Source organism: Artibeus jamaicensis, unplaced genomic scaffold, assembly GCF_021234435.1.
Source record: "Artibeus jamaicensis isolate MK-2021 breed Jamaican fruit bat unplaced genomic scaffold, CSHL_Jam_final contig_2259, whole genome shotgun sequence".
NCBI classification, from domain to species: Eukaryota; Metazoa; Chordata; class Mammalia; order Chiroptera; family Phyllostomidae; genus Artibeus; species Artibeus jamaicensis.
The window spans coordinates 1,401,361-1,423,160 of record NW_026521468.1 but is presented as its reverse complement, the minus strand read 5'-3'; the positions used below and the strand labels follow the sequence as shown (position 1 = coordinate 1,423,160).

Below are 21,800 nucleotides of genomic sequence, written 5' to 3'. Positions count from 1 at the left end.
CGAAGTTCTCTGTGTGCTGGGCCCGCTGGCCTCCACGCAAGTGTTTCCTTCCTTTGGGCTCTGTTTGGCGAGCCTCCGGGCCACGCCAAGCTCCAAGCCACTAAAATGCACCTCCGAACCCCATAGTTGTGAGGACGGCCCAGGCAGTCAGATGAGGTGCTGTCACCCCTTCCAGCTGCAGCGCCTGGCAAAGGCCACCCGGTGGCCCAGAGGATGACTGGCAGCCCCAGAGAGTCAGCCCCTGCAGTGTAAGAGGAAACCTTGTTTCCTTGACGGGGTGCAGGAGAAGGAGTTCTGGGCCCTCTTCCCTTTCCTGGCAGGGTGTGACTGGGGGGACGTGGTTTTAGAAAAAGGATTCCAGGTCCGGCTGCTTCTCTGATCCTTTCTGTCACTTGAGGAACAGCACAGGGCGGGAAACACATGCCCGTCTGTCTGATGGCCCAAGGGTCCGACTGGGCTGTCTGGCTGGGGCTCCGTTTCGGGAGTGCTCACTTCTCCTGGGCAGCCGTGCGCTCGCTGGTGCCTAGGTGTCTGCAGAGGCACCACTGTGTTCCTCCCAACACACTGGGCCCGGTTCCGCCCCGGCTGCCATTGACCGCCCTGAGCATGCAGGTGTGCACACCTCCACGTGTGTGGGCTCTGCTAGGTGAGGAGGTAGGCCACGGGGCCACAGTTGCTTTGCTAAAATCAGCTTGGTATCCATGGTTATTGAGACAGGCCAGTAAGCCAGAACAAGTGGAAGGGGAAGCTGAGGCAGATGGCTGGACAAACTGGAGGGGCAATTTACAGCCAGATAGAGTCACCTCCCTGGAGATGACATCTAGGTGTCAGTTTTGTTTCAGCTCCAGGCCCAGAAAAGCAGCAAAACCAGGTAGGCGATGCCAGGACTAACTACAAAGACTAAAGACCCTCTGCCTGCCTGTCACTGACCAATCAGTGGAGACCACGACCCCAGAAGGGCCACACCTGGAGAATTGAGGAATGTTCTACTGGAACCCTCCCCTGAGACCTCCCCTAAGATTCCTGCCTGCGAGAGAGATAAAAGCCTGGAGACAAAGGAGCCAGGGCCCACGCACTCGCCCTTCCTTTCCTCTTCTTCCCCCACAGGCGCGGCTCCTGGACTCAGAGGAACTTGCAACCAGGACAGCAATGCAGCAGCAGCCGCAGCAGCAGCAGCCCACCCCCAGCTGACCCCCTGAACCTGTCCCCAGGGCCCCCTGTTCTCTGCCTTCCCAGTGAGCCGAGGCAGCCCCGCCCACGCTCTCCTGTTGCTTCTTCCATGCTCAGCCCTTCCTGTGTCACTGTCCCCAGCTTTAGTAAACGTGTCCTCACGGCCACCTGGACTCGTGTTGTGCAGTCTTCCCTGCACGAAGTGAAGGACCCACACACCCCGGCCGGGCCCAGGCCCCTGGTCTGGCAGCACTGTAACTACTCGTCATATCGCTGCTCTTGCCAGTTCTGGAGAAGAAAAGACAGCTCCTTAGCGAGACAGGAGAGCTCACCCACTGGGGGTAGTTGGTGGGAGAACAGGACGGCTCAGAGGGCGACGGAACTAGCAGGCTGGTGCGCTGACCTGCCCACTGCTGTTTTCAAAGGTCACCCAGCTCCTCCTGACCCTGCATGGGTCTTACTAGCGGTTTATATTCGTTATCGAATCACAGGTTTTTCTTCTTGTCCCCACGGAAGGGACCCAGAACCTGTACAACGGGGGCAGCCTTTGCTGCGTCAGAATCAGGAAAGCCCAGCTGAACACCAGGGGTCAGGTGACAGGTACAAAGACGTCCAGGCTGGACACCGGGAGAAGCGGCAACCGTGTCCCCGCAGCCATTTCCAGCAGGACCAGCCGCTCTCAGGCCTCACAAGATGGCCACGGCCCCGAGCGCGTCCGGGCCCAGCGGGCCCAGCACCCCGGGCGCACGTCCGCGTCTGGCCAGCAGGGGGTGCGCGGGCACCGGTTTCATTCCCTTCCTTTCGGTGGGGGGACCTGACGAGCTCCTGACGGGGTGTCTCCCTCCCTCCCGCCGGCCGGGGGTCTCCCCTTCTCTAAACAGACTAAACGCAGTTTCTCTACCAGCCACCGCGGCCAGGCGCCCTCTGCACAGGGCACCCCACCTTTAGGCGGGGCCGCCCTGACCTGCGCTTGACCAGCAGCGTGCACTGCACCAGGGCGCAGGGAGAGTCGCCTGCTGTGCAGAGCAGGTCGTGTGCGATCGCGGCGACCCTGTTGGCCGTGACGCTGCCTGTCTCGTCCCACGAGAGAGCGGGCGGCTCAGAGAGCCGCGTGCTTCCTCGGGCAGCGCGGGCAGAGCCGGGCTTTACCGCCAGGCAGGCCTGGTTCTGCAGCCGGCTCTCCCGCAACAGGCCACTTCCTCGGCTCCTTTGCGAGGATGAGGGAAGACGCCTTCACTGGGAGACCGCAGGTGAGCCTGCAGACGAGGTAACCCTTCCCGCCGCCACAGAACGTGACCTCGCCCCTGCCCAGGCTCCCTGCCCCACACCGTGGTGGGCCCAGCACCTCGGCTGCCCCCCACCCCGTCCCACCCGGGATCAAAGTGGGGTGATAACTGGTCCCGCAATCCCAGGGCTCGGGAGACAGAGAAGTGACCGGGGAAGGAAGGAAGCCAAGAGCACAAGAAAAAGTGAGTCACGGCAGGCTGGCTCCAGGGACGGTCCCCCTCCCCGTGGAGCAGCTGTGGCCGAGGAAGTGTGCGCGGCAGATAAGCTGCGGGCAGGGGAGCGGCCAGCCTCGGGCTGGACAGAAAACAACCCGGGAGGGTGGAGGGAGAAGGGGAGGGGGCCTGGCACTGAGAAGCCACAGGTGCCGGCACAGCCGGCCAGGAGCTTTTGGGGGAAGGCTGAGTCCCGGCCCCTCTCCCCCGACGTGCCTCACGCTGCTCCTCTGTGATTTAGAACAGCGAACAGCGGAACCTTTACGAGACTCAGCTGTATCAGCACCAGGACAAAAATCAATTTAAGGGGTGCGGGAAGAAGTTTCTCAGGTTCAGATTCTGGGTTTTCTTCAGGTTTAGATTAGTGATGGATAGAGACTTTCAAACCCCTCTTCTGACCCTGAGATCATTAAAACCACAGATCACAGATCAGGGATTTCTAAGTTCAGGTCAGTGAGTTTGGGAACCCCTAAACTAGTAAAACTGTGGGTGTGCACACTGCAGGGGGTGTTTCTCTGGAGAGAGGGTCCAGGGCTTCCAGAACCACTGGGGGTGGAGACCCCGTAAGGAAGAATCACAGCATAAAGGAGGAAATGGGGACTCGAGGAGGAGGGGAGGCAGGTACACAGCTGCGGTGTAAGGGCACCCCGTGCACACCTGGAAAATACTTAAACTCCAAAGACAAACTATTTGTTGTTGATCTGAGGTTCTAGCTTAACTGGGCGTCCTGTAATTGTATTTGCTGAGTCTGGCAACCCTACTTGGAGGTCACAGGTCACAGCCCAGCCCAGCCTTGAGCTCTCCCACTCCCTGGGCCGACCTCTCCCCGACTACACAGGGCCATTCACAGCCACGAAGGAACGATGTCAGAGAAAACAAACAGACCTGCCCCCCACCCCAAAGCTGCTTCAGGGCACTAAGACACAGCTAGGAAAGCGGGAATCTGCCACCCACGCCGAGCTGCGGGGGTCCTACTCAAAGACACAAGTGTGGAGCAGAAATGGGACAAAGCATGAGTGCAACACTGCGCTCTAGCACTTCCCTGGGCTTAGGATCAAGAGCTGCTTCCGCTGCTCCGAAGACAGGAGAAAGTTCTACGCCAGAGCAAGAAAAACCCCAAACAAACAAACAAACAAACAAACACGAAGTAAAACCTCAGCAGATCTCCCAAGCCATCATCAAGAGTGCTGGGGAATGCCGGGAAGGCAGAGAGGGGGTGGACGAGGCCCACTGGGCGCTGAAAAGCGAGCTGGGCTCGTCTGTGGGCACTTCCTGAAGCTCACGCCTAAGATAGGCCCCTGGCTGTGAGGATGTGAAAGCAGACACTTCCTAGTGTCTCTGGATTCTGTACAGGAGCAAAGCTGCCCTCAGTGCAGCCAAGGACACGTCCCTGCCCCCCCCACCCCTCCCTTCCCCTCACCAGTGCAGCCGCAGCGCGTGGAGGAAGGCGGAGAGGCCCTCCATGATCAGGAGGATGGCCACGGTCAGCGTGGCAAAGGCGGCGAAGATGAAGAACAGCGCCAGACTCCCTGCCAGGCTCTCCATGTTCAGGCCGATGTGGATCACCATGGTCCAGAGCACCTCAGACAGCTCTGGGGGCCGGGAGAGAGACACGACATCCGGGTCATTGTCGCAGACAAAATGGTCCCTGTGGGCCTTGCACTTCGCCCTGCATCCTGGCTCCCCACGACCTTGGTGGGACCACTGTGCGTGGCTAACCTGGCAGAAGCGCTGACTCTGCCATCTGGACATCACTCTGTCTGCACTTCGGGGTCTGAATAACCCCAGAGCCTTTGCGTAATTTCCACTCTCTTTCAGCCATCCACCCACCCCACCACCGGAGCGTGCCCAGAGAAGGGGGCAACCACCGGTTTCCGCCCAAGAGAAACACACTCACGTGCATGAGCGAGGCTGAGTGCCCAGAGCCGCAGGTAGGAGGCGGTGTTGGAGATGCAGCCCAGGCAGAACTCGATGGTGTGGATGGCCTGGTGGACCATGGTGTCTCCGAAGTCGAACTGCGGTGGAGGAAACCAGACAGGAGGGGTAAGGCTGGAGGGGTGTGAGGAAGTCTGGGCTGTGGCCAGGTGGTGCTTTGGGCTCCATGGCCAGGATGCCCCAGCGTTGGACTCGGGTGGTGACATCAGCTTCACAGCAGCTATGCCGTCCCCGGAGAGCCTGCCTGGCTTCGACCCTGACGGGGACACTCCTGCTCCCCTTGATACGCTACATTTTAATGAACTACGTCGTCCTGAGAGTCTTCCCAACACATTTCGTTTTTTTCCCTGCTAGGCCGTGAGCTTAAGCAGAGTGTATGTGCAAGTCGACAATGCTCAGAGAATAAGACCGTCTGGACTCCCGCGTTGCCCTAGCCGACTCCCACCCGACTCCCACCCGCCGCCCACCCACCGGTGCCCGGGGGGAAGGGGAAGCGCCCGCTGTGGATGCTGCAGGAGAGCAGGAAGGGCCCTCCCAGCTGCGAGGCCCCAAATCTCTACAGTCCCTTCACTCAATTATTTTACAAACTATTGGGAGCAAGGTTTTTCTTTTCTCTCCCCCCCCCCCTTTTTTTTGTGACTTCTGAAGAGATGACACAGGGAAACGTTAGCAAAACTTTTACTGATTGCTACTTGGACAGTTTATTAAGACCGGGCAGACTGTCTACGGCAGGGGCGTCAAACTTGTGTTCACTGGGGGCCACGTCAGCCTGACAGTTGCCTTCAAAGGGCCCGATGAAATTTTAGGGCTGTGTAAATGTAACTGCTCCTTACCTAGGAACAAGGAGCTCCACGTTGGGCCCTGTGAAGGCAGCGGGGCTGATGTGGCCCCCAGTGAACATGAGTTGGATGCCCCTGCTCTACTGGATGGCGTTTCTGTTTTCCTCACACTCCCTTTCTCCCAGTCTCCCTTTCAACGTCACCGTTCTTTCCAGAGTAAAGGGGCAGGGCTGGAGCAGGCTGTGGGGAGCTCACATTCGGGGCTGCCCCATGCACAGCTGGGGAAGAACACAGATGCTCCGGAAGCACAGGGGCATCTCTGGCCTCCGGCTCTCCCAGCGGGGGAGACCCACAGCTGCTGGAGAACTAGAGGTCATTCCGTTCCCGGGCCCCTCCCCACAGCCTGGCCCAGACCCCCGGGGGGCAGAGGGCAGCTGCCCTGCGGGCCTCCCCGGCCTGCCCTGCCCTCAGGTCAGAGTCTATTTTTCACTAGTTTCAAGACTCACATGACTCCACACCCAAAGACCTCATACCAGAACTGCCTGGGAAGTCAGGGGAGGGCAGGACGAGAGGAGGGGCTGGGCTGGGCAAGGCCCACAGCCCTGGCCTCCGGGGTGTGGCCAGCGGGCAGAGGGACCCGCTCCAAGGCACAGTCTTTGAGCAGCTGCCTCATTTCCCTCACTTCTGGGGTCACCCAGAGCACCCCAGAGCTCTTCTTCCGGAATAAGCTCGTCAGGCCACCTAGTGACTCCAAAAACTAGGGTACCCCAGCTACCTCAACCCCAACAGTGCTGCTCCCACCCCTGCTGCCTGTCGCCCCAAAACCCGTGCTCAGAGGAAGGAGAGGCCCCCGGCTTCAAGGAGCCCAGGGCTTCACTCCCAAGAGCAGTCAGTGCTGAGCTCTCTTAGGGCCAGCCACGCCCTGCACTTTTATCCCACCTCCAGTTCCTCCCACAAAAAAAAAAAAAGGAAGGACGAGGAAGCTTCCCTTCCAGGCGTTGCCTGGACTTTCTCCTGTCCTTCATTTTTAACTGCCTGCTTTATAACCTTGGGCAAGTCTTCTGTGTGATGAGGGAAGGTAAAGGGTGAGTGTTCAGGGAGTCTCATGCAGACGCCCTGATGTGTCGGCCATGACTGACCACGAACTGCTGCAGACCCCGTCTCCCTTCCCCGTCACCGCTGAGTCTCGGCCTCCGCCCCCCACACCCCACAAACGGGCCTTCTGGGCTGCATGCCCTGACCTCCCAGCATGAGGTCCACTCTGTGTCCTGACAGAGCCTCTGCAGTGTCCACTTCTGCCGCCTTTTCCTCCTCCCTCTGGAGACACTCGCCTCCCCTACGTTTTCCTCCTCTTCCTCTGGAGGCCCCTTCCATCTCCATCTTGGTTCTTCCTTAAACGTGGGAGCCCCGACCTCAGGCCTGACATCTTTCCTGTCCCACTGCCACTCGAGGCTCCAAGGCCGCCCCCGGAGTGACTTCCAAATGGGCACCTCTGCTCCCACGTTCCCCGTCCCCAGCTAGCTGTGCTCTGTGGCCACCCGGTGCACCACCGGCATTCAGCTCAAAGCCCCCAGGCGAAACTAGGTAACTGCTGTCCTCGGACCCCACCGAGACCTACCTCCAGTCCACTCACGCCCCATGCTGAGCAGTGTCACTACCCGTCTCAGGAACCCAAGCCTGGCAGTCACTGTTGACCGCCAGCATCCGTCAAGGCACCGGGGCCTGTAGCTTTTACGTCCTCAGTCTCCTGTGGGTCCCTACCTGTTCAGGCCTTCTCTCCAGGCCTAGTTCCTTCCTGGCTCATGGCAGAGCGGCTGTCCCCCTGCCGCCCCACTGGGGCACATTTACTGTCACTTCCAGTGCCACCTAATGGCTCCTTGTTGTCCAAACCACCTGTGGCTCATTTCTACCAACCTCCAGCCTCAGCACTCACCAGTTCCCCAAACCTTGACTCTGAGCTTCAGCCGGGCTGAATACCTGCCTATCGCCCAGCCCTGAGGCCTGCAGGCCTCTGCGTCTTTGCAGTGACTATGGATACCGACGATTCTGCATCCCCTCCTCCCTCCACAGAGCCTCCTGCTTGAGCAGGAGCAATACTTCCCCGGGGAACCCTTTCCTGGCCGCCCCTTCCCTGCCCCGACTCCTGTGTTTTCCAGGTGCCCTCCTGTGTTGCCACAGCATCCTGGGCTCGCTTGGGTCACAGCGTCTGTCTGTCATCGAGATGGTCTCCTCAATTTGTCTGGGAGTTCCGTGAAAGCCAGGGCTATGTTTTTCTTCTTTCAGTTTCCGCCTCATTACACAGAAAGCTCGACGTGTGCCAGGCGGATGAATGGGTGGGTGGGATGAACTTGATGATGAGGTGACACAGGAGGGAGAGGCCACTGACCCCAGCTGAGCGGTCCCGGCTTCAAAGGTTTCCCGGTCAGCTGCCTGGTCTGCCGCTGCACTGTGTGCACCCCCGGGAGGGGGGCAGCTGCTCCCCCCGGGCTGGGGCGACGGCCTGCTTGGGGCCAGCGGGTTTCCACAGCCAAGCCAAATGGGGAAGCTCTAGAAGTAGGCTGGACTTTAAAAAAATCTGTTTTGTTTGAAATCTTTAGATAACTGTGACAGCTACCCAACTTTGGCCGTCGAGAACTCAACTGTGTACATTCCCGATAAAGTGTTATGTCTGCTTAGGAAGCTACAAGAAAGAGAACCCCTGAGGGAGCCGTGGGGAGGGGGCGTCAGAGGTGACTGGGACAGCTGAACTACAGTCCGTCTCGTCTGGATGTCCAGCCCCCTGGGACGTGGTTACAAGTAAGGGCTGTTCTGACCGTGACGGTGACATTTGGGTGCTCAGTGAGTCTAAGACGCTAAGAGCGAGCAGTATTGTCGGAGGTGACGTGATTGGGAGAGGGCTGAGCACCTCGCTAATGTGCAGCAGGCGCCCCCCCAGCCCTTCCAGGCAGCTCAGCCAGAGACTGGGCACCGGTGGGCGGTCCAGAGGCCCACAGAACCTCCTGGCCTTTGGGCGGGCCGAGCACTGTCTGTTTCTACACCAAACTGCAAAGGTTCCCCCCTTCCCATCCCACTGCCCCCTTGCAGAGGACCAGGCGAGGCAGGAAAGGGAAGGTAAGCATTTGAGAGGAAAATTTGGCGGGAGAGGAAGATGCAAACAGTGCAGCATGGCCTTTTAAAAACCCAGCTCCAGACTCGTCTGTTACGGAATGAATTCTCACGGAGCCAGAAGGCCTCCTTCGGCGTGGCCCGAACATTGAGCCAACTTTCTTTCTCCCTGTTGTTAGGCTGCGTGTGTGGCTGATCTAATGTGAACTCCTTTCGTGCGGATGCATTGCTTTTTTCTGGGATGCATCTAAGAGGCACAGCCTCTTTTCGGAAGCCGCCTACCTCCCACCCGGGTCCCACAGAGGCAGGGCCGACCCTGAGCAAGGGTGCAGCGGTTCTCACTTCAAGCATCAGCAAGCCGATGAAGGCAGCAGGAAGAGGCTGGCTGCATCTCAGACAGGGAGGGAGGGGAGGCTTACCAGGAGCACTCAGAGGATCAGGGAAGAGACAGCTGCTCCCAGTGGCAGAGCGACCGACCACAGACCACACAGAACGTGGCACTCAGGAGAGGCAGGCAGAAGCCAGTGGGATTTAACCCCTGAGGGGCGTCACTTCAAGAATGCCGCTGCGGACATTACTTGTGGCCCCTTACAAAGCCATTCTCAGAGGTATGAGATCAGTGAAGTCAATGAAACAAAGACAGAGGTGACCGACATGAGATGCAGTGAATGGAGACGAGCGTTTTCAGAGCGCGGGTTCACCGCTGGGTTAGAAATGGCCAGTGAGATGCAGGGGGTGCGGGTGTCGCGTGTGGCCCCCGGATGCAGCAGGCTCAGCAAAGTGACAAGGACGGGGAGAGGAGCCCCAGATAAACATGAAGGCAAAGCAGCCCATTTCTTACCGCTTCGTCCTCGGCAGGCTTGAAAACACAAAGTGACACTTAGTGGGGGGCCGGGGCACACGCAAGGTCACAAGTCACGAACACAAGACTCCCGATCGCTTCTCCGGGGAGGGCGGTGAGTGTTAAAGGGGTCTAGCGAGGTGGGGGGCGGGCCTCCTCGGCACACACGGAAAGCAAAACCAGCAGGGTCTAGAGCCTGCGCATGCTTGTTGCCGTTACTTTCTTAAAAAGTCATATGCGTGGCAAGAGGGGTCAGCCAGATGGAAAAGCCCCGTCCTCAACTCCTGTTCTGTTTGCTTTGAAAAGAATATAACGAATGGATGAGATTCCAAAGTTCAGAGGCTTCGTGGTGCGAATGGTCGGCCAAGGAGACTGCGTGTCCAAAAACGGAGCTTGGAGATTTAGGGAAAGTGCAGTCTCCCTATAAAAAGTACGCAAGTGACATTTTGAACAGGCCCCAGTAAAGTACCTGTGACAAGAGCACATCGGGACAGGGCTTCAAAAGTGACAGGGACTACAGTTCCAACGGAAACCATCCTGGGAAGGGGCAAGGGATGAGGACGCCGCAGACGTGGGCTGCGTGGCCGCGGAGAGCTGGGCGGCCGCGGCCTGTCCTGCCGGGTGCCCAGGAGAGCAGTTAGTAGTGGAGCTCTGCATGCAACTCAGAGTTCAGGGAAGTCGAAGACCAGAACAAAACGGCTGCGGGCTGGGCGGGCAGCACCTGGGGGTTGGAGCAGGGGCCCGCTGGGAGGAGCGGGGCGGCCCTGAGAGGTCCAAAAGGCGGGCTGAGCATTAGCGTTAGTATTTCCATGTTTCAAGGAGAAGACTGGAGTGAGGCCACGTAGAGACACAGACTAGGGCTGACCCGGGGGCGGAAGGAGAGGAGGCCCACGCCACTGCATCTTACCTCTTCTGCATCTTCTGAATGGGTGGAGAGCTGGTCATGCTGAATAATCTCAGCATCCTCCTCTGTCGGTCCGTTGCCCACCCTGATCCCACCAAAGTTGAGAGTTCCCTACACACATGAACAGAAAGAGTAGAATTTGCCTGGGCTTTAATGTGACATTTTGTGAGGGGGGGAGGGCGAAGGTTAGTACATACAAACCTCAGAAAAGCATATATGCTAACAACAAAAACGAAACCCGCTGGTCGACTGGCTAAGTCAGAATGCACCACGGTCCCCGCCCTGGCCACCGCTACCCGGGCCCCGGCCCTAGCCACGTGCACCACCACTTCCCAGCGGGAGGGATGCGTGCAGCTCCGCCTGCTGCACCGAGAGACACCAACCTCGCCATGGTCACTGCTCATTGAAAGGCCTGCGCCAGCGGGGACGCTCGGTACGAACAGACTCTCCTAACAAGCAGGGCTCTATCTGTGAAGCCTTCGATGGCCTGAGTTTTTCTGGAGCTGAACTGAAGAGCAGACTTTCTAAGAGGGAGGGGCACCAAATGACAAACAGGGTGGTTGTAACCTGGTCTGATAAGCTTTTGACAGGAGCCCCAAGGGTTCCGGAAACCTCTCCCAGAAATATGCGGCGTCTCTGCCCCGGAGCAAAGGGCTTCCTCACTGTACATAAATAAGCTTGTGGCTAGGGAATACCAAGTTTTGAAACAAGAACAAAGACTCCCTTCCTTCAGTGGAGGATTCTGGAGTGTGAAAACAAGTCTTTCATAGGCACGTGGGCAGATACTGATGGGCTGTTTGCTTCTGTTCACTTCTCAGGCAGAGTTTTCAGTGGGGCCTCCGGAGCCAGAATTTCTGCATCAACTTGATTGGGAAAACCTCGGGTTTACTGAGGCAAAAGGGCCCTGTGGCCACAAAAACCTGGCAGAACTGGGGTCAAGCCTGGCAGGTACCAATCAGTGCTCAGCCTGCCACGGAAGGGAGGGGCTTAAGAGACGCCCGAGACCCACTTCCTACGGTTTCCGTCTGGGGGCCAAACAAGGTGGGAGTGGGAGCCGGTGCTCCCGCGGCGCGGCCTTCCCCGCGAGCAGCACCAACAGCGTGGGCGCGGGTGCGGTGGCCCACCCCGCGGTTACAGACCGCCGGGCCTCCAGCGCGGGCAGAGTCCCTTCCTTCCGGCAGCGGTTCTCACTTGCTGGTTAGAGAAGCCGCGGCACCAGAATCACGGCGAACGCTGCGTTTCAGTAAGTAGACGTTCTCAAACGCTACTCCTGGAAAGTGTTAATGTAGTAGGTTCGGGGTGAGGCCTGGGAAATCTGTATTTAAAAAGAAATTTCCCCAAGGACGGACTGTAGAATCGCTTTGACTGTCTGTCAAAAATTGAAGATGCGTGCGCCCTTTGAGACACAGCAACCCCACCCACTGCCGGGTACAGGCGTGTGGCATTTCGTCCAGGACAAGGACGTGCCCTGCACTGTTATTGTAATAGCAAAGAACTGGGAACAGTGAACATGCCCATCAGTGAGAAAGGGCTCACATAATTGTAGCGTAACCAACGGAAAGGCCTGTGGAGCGCCGGTTGACTATGAAAAAGAGCATCACTGTGAAGCCACCTCTAGGAGACACTCAGTTTTTAACAGCCTCGTAAATCAAGGGGCAGAACAGATCCAGTTTAAACACGACTCCTAGTGTGTTTCATTTTTCCTATTTTTTCTTCCTTTTTTCCAATGTGTAACATTTAATGTCTATATGCACACAGACACGTGTATCGATGGCAGATCTAAGCTGACATATGCAGAAAAACTCAAAAGCATAATTCTCCTTCTCCTTGAGAAGGAGAAGAGTGCTGGGGACAGGGACACTTCTTGCTTTCATTTGCATTTTCTTTTTTTCCAAATTTCTGCAAGACTTTATTTGAGCCAAACAGGTGACATATCCTGGGAGCAAGATCCCAACTGCTCCCTTACTTGCGTTCTCTAACCGAGTGCACCTGTTGCTTTAATTGTACTTTTCAATGTCAGTAGGGGGTTGTCTGGTTCATAGAATTATCCCCACTTTTATTTCTTCTCCTACTAATTTGTTTGGAAGCAAATATAAGGTTCACCAGGTGGTTCTAATGTGCAGCCAGGTTCGGGAACCGCCGAAGCCCTGGGCACCTCCAGGTCACGCACACATGACACCCAACAACCCTCAGAAGGTGGGCTGAGAGGGTGACAAAGAGCGTGAGTGACAGCAGAGGACTCCCAGGGTGGGACCCAGGGCATGGGAGGCCAGCTCCGAGGCTCCTGAAGCAGAAGGCCCATCCTGAGCTCCCCGCAGCCAGAGGGTAAGGTGAGGGGCAGACAGGCTGAACCTCCCAGCCTGACAGTAATGGCTGCCCTTCCAGAACATGGGGGATGAGAGTTACAGGAAGGGGAAAGGGACACATGCACACCAGCAGAAAAGAGAAAAAAAGTTCAACTGGGATACACAGCTCACGGACCACCGAGAGGACACAGCACAGAACAGAAACAGGTCAGTGTTCACATCCGCAGCTCTTGGGGTCAAGCCCAGGGCCCTGTTACGGAACTCTCACCCCGATGCTTTCAGACCGCCCACCAGATGTTTGGCTGGCAAACAAAAACAAACCCCCCATCCAGTGGGCTACAAGGGCCCTGTGAATGTGCAGGTTTCTAGGCTACAGACTTTTGACTTGAATAGTTGGGAAGAAAAGGATGCCAGACTCAAAGGCACTAAGACTGATGCATGAGAAGCACCCCTTAAAAACACTGGGACTGGCAGAAAGAAGAGCACAGGGGAAAAATGCCAATAAATGGATCGTACGAGTGTGGGCTTTGAGTACTTGTAAAAAATTTCTCGCAGGAAAGGAGAAGGTATGTCCCTGCTTGAAAATAATTTTGAGCAGCAATATTAAAATATCTTCTGATCCAAAATATCACCTCTTAGACTAGTTCTAGAAGGATGATCACAGTAGTTTTCTTAAGTTTCAAATGATCAGAAATGCCTGATGAAAGAAATGGTGATCCATCTAAGTATTTTCTGTTCTTTGAAAGGAGTACATGCTACCAGGGCCCAGTAGTACAGGAGCACTCATTGATGGTGAGACATAAAAATCTTACAGATCCATGATCTAGAACAGTCTGGACTAGTTTGATGTTAGGATGTTGTTAAGATTTTGGTTAAGAGATGTTTTGAAGGACAAATATTGACATGCTTAACAGCCGGGGTGCTGGTATTGAACCGTAAGTCCGTGTGGGAAGAAGGGAACAGCAGCCCAGTGGACGCGTCTGGCCCTCACACCAGACAAACGGTACACGCGAGACACACAGCTGGATGGGGCTCTCACGGGAGTGGCTGAGGGCATGAGGGCTACTGAGCTCTTCACGAAAAAGCAGACGTGTATAAGCTTCCATCGGAGAGACGGTTACATCACAGCCACATGGACCAAATGTCCGAGCGTCATTCTGAAGTAGCACGTTAAGTGTCGGAAATGAATTCAAGAATTACAGAGATGTTTTCGCTCCGTGCTGAAAACTCATCCAATCATCGGTCACCAAAGACAGACACGAAAGTAGAGGAGTCAGGGAGCTGCCATCCTGGATTAAGACTCGGGATGGGACTCGGGAGAGGGTACGACAGCCACTCTGTTTCCACAGACATGACTACGGACGTACTCAGACAGAACGTAGCAGACCAATGGGAAAGATGGCATCAGAATCTACCCCTAAGAAGGGGAAAACTTTTCTGTTGTCCCAGTAAATAACAAGGACATACTTCCCAGTGTACATGTCCCACACTCTCAATATAGTTAAAAAGAATTCTGCTGCACTGTTTGCTACCTTTTTAAACAGAACGTGATGGGCGATTGGTTTGAGTTCACTCACTGTTGCAGCCGCTGCTGCCTCTAGTCCCTGTTGGCTCGGGGTTGGGCTGACAGGGGCCTCCACTGGTTGCCCTTCCTGATAGTGGACGGAAGAAAAGAGGAAGGGAGAAGGAAACAAGAGGGGGGGGAGTGACGGGGGAGACGGATGCGGGGTACATGGAAGGATGAAGATGGTCAGAAAAGGGAGAAGGGGGGTCTTGTAACTCCGCTGCTCTCCAACGGGAGCAGTCATCCAACAGCCATATGAGAGGCATGCAGAAAGATCTGGGCTTTACCAGTGTGATAAGGAAGCATCGCTGCGTAGCTGGAAATGGACATTTGGCAACTTAAGTGTGTGTGTACAGAATTCATATGTACACACACATTAAGTAAACATAAGTATGTATGCTGCTTTTTAAAAAAAAAAAAAAAGAAAAAGAAAACAACATGCTTCAAACCAAAGCTTTTCCCCAGATGTTTAGTTGGGGAAAGTATCACGGTCTTAGTTCAAAAGACAATGGCTTGTGGTCACCGCACGAGCGGGGTCCCAGCCCTTGCAGCCTTGCTGTGTCTGATGCTGCGTCTACACAGACCCAGGCCTGGGTTTTGCTGGGCACAGAATAAGCAAGAGGTGACCAGGAGAGGTAAAAACGTGTAACTTATTCTCTATACCCGAGCTACTCAAAACCGAATCCAGACGTCTGGGCAGCAGAAACATACTTTTTTGATTTCAGTGGGTCCCGCGCTCATGCTAGGGTAGGACAGGAATGCATTTGAAGAGTATGTAGATGTACGCACAGTTCATCAGATCCAATGAGGAACTGCCTTGGTCTTAAAAAAAAACCTAGTAACTTTCAGCAACAGAAATACACCTACCAGATGCTTCTTCCTCAAATACTGATGACGAAGGATCAGTGGCTTAAACAGTAGCATCCACGGTACACAGAGCAAGGCGACCACGACCAGAAAACACTGAATCCCTTTCTGCAAAGAAGGACAAGACACCGCACGTTAATCAAACATGCAGCTTCCCACTCCAGCACGAATTAACCCCCAAAGAGCACGTTCTAACCGATCTGTGAATAACACTGTCCAGTTTCTCAAAGTGCCATGAAGATGTAGCAAAGCCCACAAACCCACAGGAGGAGAATTATCATCCTACCCTTGTTGGATGCAGAAATTATAGCAGACCCTCCCCAGTAAGGGGGACGGGCTGAATGTAGATCTGGACATGTGAATGGAAAGCCAAATTCTACAGAAAGGGATTTTTAAAGTTTTTTTAGGGTCTCAGAAGCATCTCACTTCTTGGCCTTGGGTAACACCTAGGACAGTCCGTTCCTGGGTTGACGCACCTGTCCAGGGTATAGCATTGAGTCTTCACTGTCCTCGTAGGAAAAGAGGAACATGTTTATGAAATGGATCAGAAGGCTCGGTGCTGCCTCAGATGTGTGGGCGTCATAGGCTGTCCACTTGTAGAAAATAAGGATAACCAAGTAGCCAAACAAGGAGGTCAAGAAGATTATTTCGGGAATAAATCCAAAATAGATATTCAGAGGCTTCCTAAAATAGCTAAAAAGGAAGAGAGGAAAAAATGTGAAAAGCAAACAGACCCAGGGTCAAGCCGACACCAAGTGGCGTCCTCACTCGATTTTTTCCTAACGCACCCTCAATTCTGTCTTTACCACTTTAAGAAGCGACAGCCAGAAGCATTGGAGGCAACACAGACAAGTAGAAGTAACTACGACTTCCCAGCCTCTGGACAGCACCACCCCACCATTCTCCCATGAAGGAGAGACGGGAAAATCTAGTACATTCCAAGGCACAGTTCATCATTTCGTGTGAATTACACATCAAGGGGAAAAAAACCTCACTCATTTTGATGAAAATTATACAAGGTTCCCTCAACGATCTTTACTGCAATTCTGAATTGCTAAGGGAATAATGTTAAGTAAATCCCATTTAAGAACATGAGATTTCTTAAGAGCACTTAAAAATATATACATAAAGTGGGGTTCTGAGCTACTAATCCCTCCCCCAAAGTGTCCTAAATTCCTTAGGCAGAAGCATCTTCTAAACAATGCACAGTCTTATGACAGAACCAGGGCAACTCACATATGGTTGAACAGGCTGAGGCCGACCCCAAACGTCATGTGGATGATGCCGAGGATGACAGACATCTTCATCTTAAAGGAGTTGAGGAAGGTCAGTTTGTTGTTGGCGATGTTCCAAATCTGTTACAACCCGAGAGAGTGGGAATGTATCACAAAGAGTGCTCAAGTGGAAAAACAGTCATGCATTTTTTTTAAAAACAGGGTTTTAAAAAGATTATGGAGAATTCTAGGCATATACGTCAGTGGAGGGGCGATGTAACTGCTCCGATGCACCCATCACCTGGCTCGCACAGTTACCGCCCCGTCGCTGGCTCTGGCCAGGCTGGTCTCATCATACCCCCGAGACACCCCCCACTCCGGTTACTGTGAAGAGAAGTCCAGACGTCCTATCACTTTACCTGTAAATATTTCAGGGCAGATCTCTAGAAGGTAAGGACTTTTTAAAAACATGGCCACAATACTGTTACCATACCCCAAAGCGTTAACAATGATTCTTTAATATCACGAAATATATAGCTGCCCTGGCTGGTGTGGCTCAATGGATTGAGTGTGGGCCTGCGAACCAAACAACCGCAGTTCAATTCCCAGTTGGGGCACGTGCCCAGGTTGCAGGCCAGTTCCCAGCAGGGGGATGCATGACAGGCAGCCATACATTAATATTTCTCTCCCTCTCTCCTTCCCTTTCCCTCTAAAGATAAATAAATAAAATCTTGAAAAAATATATAGCCAGTATTCAGATTTCTCTGGTTGTGCCCAAGTTTTTAAAATTAACTCATTTATTCCGAGTAGGGTCCCAGATCCGGCCTCTACACCAGGACTGTCGATGTAACTCTTATGTCTCTAATCTCTGTAGGTTCTCCTTCCAGCCCTTGTTTCTTATTTCTTATTTCTTACAGAACATTTATTGAGGAAATTGGGTTGGTAATCTGTAGATGTTCCCACAATCTCTGTTTTGCTGATCATGTCCCTGTGGTGCTGTTGGTCCATCTACTTTTATTTTTTAAAAGATTTCATTTACTTATTTTTAGAGAAGGGAAGGGAGGAAAACATCAATGTGTGGTGGCCTCTTGGGCGCCCCCTACCGGGGACCTGGCCCGCAACCCAGGCATGTGCCCTGACTGGGAATTGAACCAGTGACACTTTGCTTCACAGTCTATTAATCCCCATTTTAACAAGAAACCTTTCTGGCCCATGATTACGTTTTTGCTCTGGCATTTTATAATCCTTACTGTTGAACACTTATTCTTCAGTTCGCCCTCCCCCCTTTTCTTAAGCACACACTGCAAAAGATTTAATCACACTTTATTTGCCTAAATATTCAAAAAAAATAATTAAATTCTGGGATAAGTTCTTAGAAGTATATAAACATAAGAATGGAAATCTAAACCCACAGGGAAGAATTATTTCTATTTTGTTAAAACATGTGTGGAAAATAAAACTCAAATAGATAAGCTGGGAAGGAGTCCTGAAAATCCTTCCTCCCAGAGTCCGAATATTATCAGTCACCTCTGAGATAAGTAGTGCAGGAAGAATTATTTTGGCTCCCAAGGCACTTGGGTCTTTTCTGGCTTTCCAATACACTAGACAGAACACCCAAGGTTTTCCAAAAGGATGTCAACTAAAAACCAAACCACTCTCTTTACTTTCACTCTCTCACTTTTGGGTCACAATTTGAAATCTCAGTGTCAGGCACAGAGGAAGGAAGGGCTCTTACTGGGTCAATGCCGAAAGGGTACGGTCCACCGAAAACTCCAGGGACGGTCGGGTTCAGCTGGAGCACAGAGTTCCCCAGAAGCGTCTCTTCCCTGCCGAGTCAGGAGGAAAGTTGCATTTGTTTTTTCATCAACAGAGGGAAACTACTGGGTCTGAAAACTGATTCCAAAAGAAACTACTACAGCCACCTTGTCCCTTCAGTAAAAGAACAGGGGCTAGCATCTCAGAGGAAAAGAGACCAGCGATAACAGCCAAAACAAAAGATTTAAACACACATATACAGCCACATAGGGAATTTAGAAAATCTGCTTTTAATTTGCAAAAAGAATCGATGTTCCTAATCTGGTCTCAGTTCCTGGAGACTGCTGGACAAACCACGAGCTTCTTCCCAGGCTAGAACGCCCAAAGAGACAGCGCGCTCTTTTGAAACAGAGCTGACTACGAAAGGAATGAGCTTTGACTTTCAGCTTCTTTCGCAACTTACGTCCAATTCGATATAAACATGGGCCGTACGCTCCAGGACGATCCGAAGATATTGAGAGACTTGGAAAAGCAGTCATTGTAGATGAGGCCAGTGTAGATGGAGAACATGCCCATCAAAAGAATAATGTACCGTCCGCTGAACACAGTGCTGAACATCTGGGGACCAGAAGGAAGAGGTCAACGAAATGTGCTCACGGGAGCTTCCGTTGTGACAATGTCATTTACAAGACACTTTTACCCCCTCCCGGGGCAGAGAGCTTGAATTAAAGACCAAAATACAACACAAACTCGAACTTCACTTTCACGGCACGTGGCCTCTTTTAAGTGTGAAAATGAACATAATTTCTTCATAAATTCATGATAAAAGACTTCCAGGTCATAATATTCACAATGAATGCTTGAGAAATTGCGAAGTTTCAGTCTACTGCAGCTGTGACTTAAATTAATATTACCTCATTCTCATTCTTCTGGGAGAGGATCCGGCTCTCCCTTAACACCATCCATACAGCGAAAAGGGTCATCAAAATGCCATGGCCCAAGTCCCCAAACATCACAGCGAAGAGGAAGGGGAAAGTGATGATGGTGTACGGAGCTGAAAAGAAACCAAAGGATGTCAGGTGGGTGGGTACCAGGCTTATCAGGGTGGTCGCTTTGCAAGGTGTAAGTCTAATCACTCTGTGGTGCACCTGAAACTAACATAACGGTGCATGTCACCCGTGCTTAAAAAACTTAATAAAACTCCAAGGAAGGAAAAAGGCAAAGCACAGAAAACCACAACTCCCAACACGTCATATCCCTCTCTGTATGCTGAGATCACAGTGAGGTGACTTGCTCCCAAGCCGGCCAGATGGATCCTGGAGAGAAGCTTCCCTCACAAAGCAGCGTTTTGCACAAGAACACACAGGAAGTGAGAGTTTTGCCTCTGGCGTTGGCAACAATGTATTCTGTTCTTTAATTCCTTTTTTCTAACCCCTGGGACACTGCCCCAGGAGGCGGCCAGCTTTCTCCTCCTGTGCAGCAGCCATTTTCCAGCTGAGTAAAGCTACTGGGTAGGGGGGGGGAAGCCCAGAACTGGGAGCAAAGCAAGTGCCGCAGAAGACTGCAGCTGGCAACGAATCCTCAGACTATCGATTTAATACTTAACTCTGCAAACCGGGGAGAAATCTGCTTTCTGTCTCATGTGGTCAATAATTATACCATGTTTTCTCTAACCTGGAACAGGGAAGCCATTTTAAAATGTAAGATATCTTGGAAAAAACTTTTTGCTTAAAGCAGTTCCTGCAAATGACGTGCTGTAGCAAGGGAGGTGGCTTTATAGCTGCGAGGGCCCACGGGAGACTCCAGTCCGAGGAGCTCATTCCTGTAAAACCACCTCCTCTTTACATATGTAAGGTTTTTCTCCTCTGGTGGGAGCTTGAATGAGATCACTTCTATACTTCTTTCAACATTTAATAATACAATTATGAAAATGTTACACAAATTTCTATTGTATGACTTGTGCTTCATAATCGGGAGAGTTCTCCCCATAACTTGCACTGTAAAACCAGAGAACGGGACTTCCTCATGGAGAAAAATGGGCGCCTCTTTTCAGGAATTACACTGGGGCTGAGCTCTTGATAGCTTTAGTTTTTTTCTTTCTAAAGATTTTATTGATTTATTTTTAGAGACAGGGGAAGGGAGGGAGACAGGGAGTGAAACATCAATGTGCGAGAAACACATTGATCGGCTGCCTCTCTCACACCCCCAACCGGGGGACCTGGCCTGCAACCCAGGCATATGCCCCGACCAGGAATCGAACTGGCGACCCCTCGGTTCCCAGGCTGGCGCTCAATCCACCGAGTCACAGCAGCCAGGGCAGTATCTTGAGTTTTAAGCCAATTGTTCAGCAGCATTTAAAGCGATGCACTGTAATACACAACAAGAAAATAAAGCCTCTAGAGAGAAACGATTCGCGCTTTTTTACCTGGATTGATCTCTCGGTAAGTTCCAATTCCGTAAGCATCCACGATGTTCTGAAAGCCGTGCGTGAACTTGTTTGTTTTGTTGTAGGTGGGGGGCGTCTGGTTCGTCTGCATCCTGTTCAGAATGGACGGCACGGTGGAGCCGCTGTGTTCCTGCGGAACGGAGCGCACGTGAGTCACTGCGGGCCGAGTCACTGCGGGCCGTCTGGGGCAAGGTCGTGCTTCCGCAGGAGCACGTGGGCACCAAAACCCACTGGGCGGTACGCGCGAACGTATTTTATTCTCTGTAAATGATACCTCAATCTTTCACAGTCTTGGGGAAACAGAAACTTGGCATAAAATTTACAGCAAAAGATTTAGATTAAGTCTGGGGAAGAAAACCGTACTGTGAAAAAACATTTCCTTCTAAAACGTGTCACCAGCGAAAACATAGGCCATCTTCCCCCGGAGACGCCCTCGCCTGTCCTTGGGGACGTGACAGCGTCCCCTGCCCAGGTTTTCGTTTCAGCAGAGCGGAGTACGTGCTCCGCCCCCGTTTCTCCACCTGCTCTACCCACCAATCCCTTGCAGTTCAGTTGCACAGGCTTATTCAAAGTGGCTGCTGGTCACCAGGTTCAAACGTTCTTTCTCCCAAATGCAAGCTTGACTCTGGAGATCTTCCTCTTCTTGGGTAAAAATCTTGATTCCCTAGGACTCCCCTCTCGCTCTCTACCTGTGCTATTTACGTCTCTTTGCTGGCTTCTCCTCCTCGGCCTACCCCAGAACATTTTGGGGCCCTCAAGGTGCTATCTCCAGCTTGCTTATTTTCTCTCTCTGAGGTCTCACTGCCTTCCACCCTCATGAACCCACCCTCATGAACCCATGAACCCTCATGAACCCTCATGAACCCTCATGAACCCCAGCACCAACCCTCAGTCTCCGGTTATGAATGAATGGCAAACAGGCATGGCTTTCTGAGAAGAGTTACTGGGGATCTGTTGTTTTTTTCTTCCTCTGGCTACAATGGCTTTTTCCCTTTTGCCTCTGCCATTGAGAGCCTGTCCCATTATGTGCTTAGCATTTTCACGTGGATTTCTGTGCAGCCCATCCAGGTGATTGAAATTGAACTTAACATCTTTAGTTTCCCTAAGTTTCTGTTGCTGAACTTTTACTTCTATTAATGGAACCATTATATTGCTAACCGCCCAGCTTTGATGCCTCATAAACATTGATTTTCTTTCTCCTTGTATTTCTCCTACACAGTGCCAGAAACCAAGTACACCTAATTGATTCTTTCTTCAGAATGCCTCACAAATTCATTATTTTCTTTTTCTATTGTCAATTCTTACCCCAGGGGTCCTTATAATTTACTAGTCTTGTTTAAAATAACCTCCTAACTGACCCCCACCTATAAACTCTCTCTAATCCCCAACCCAACCAAGATACTATCAACAGTTAC

At 52.6% G+C, this 21,800-nt stretch overlaps 1 protein-coding gene across 7 annotated transcripts in view; it reads right to left on the bottom strand.

Moving 5' to 3' along the window:
• ATP6V0A1 (ATPase H+ transporting V0 subunit a1) overlaps nt 1-21,800 on the bottom strand; it is a 48,881-nt gene that overhangs the window by 3,395 nt on the left and 23,686 nt on the right. For 3 of the 7 annotated variants that reach the window (XM_053661364.1, XM_053661361.1, XM_037149143.2), the window contains exons 11-21: nt 20,365-20,515; nt 18,854-18,993; nt 18,403-18,557; nt 17,920-18,010; nt 16,207-16,325; nt 15,447-15,663; nt 14,971-15,078; nt 10,237-10,344; nt 9,330-9,347; nt 4,567-4,684; nt 4,090-4,261 (exon numbers count right to left, since the gene is read on the bottom strand). In XM_053661364.1, coding sequence (XP_053517339.1) covers nt 4,090-4,261; nt 4,567-4,684; nt 9,330-9,347; nt 10,237-10,344; nt 14,971-15,078; nt 15,447-15,663; nt 16,207-16,325; nt 17,920-18,010; nt 18,403-18,557; nt 18,854-18,993; nt 20,365-20,515 — 1,397 coding nt within the window. The remainder of the gene's footprint in view (nt 1-4,089; nt 4,262-4,566; nt 4,685-9,329; nt 9,348-10,236; nt 10,345-14,970; nt 15,079-15,446; nt 15,664-16,206; nt 16,326-17,919; nt 18,011-18,402; nt 18,558-18,853; nt 18,994-20,364; nt 20,516-21,800) is intronic. The other 4 variants (XM_053661362.1, XM_053661363.1, XM_053661365.1 and 1 more) reach the window with 2 other exon arrangements.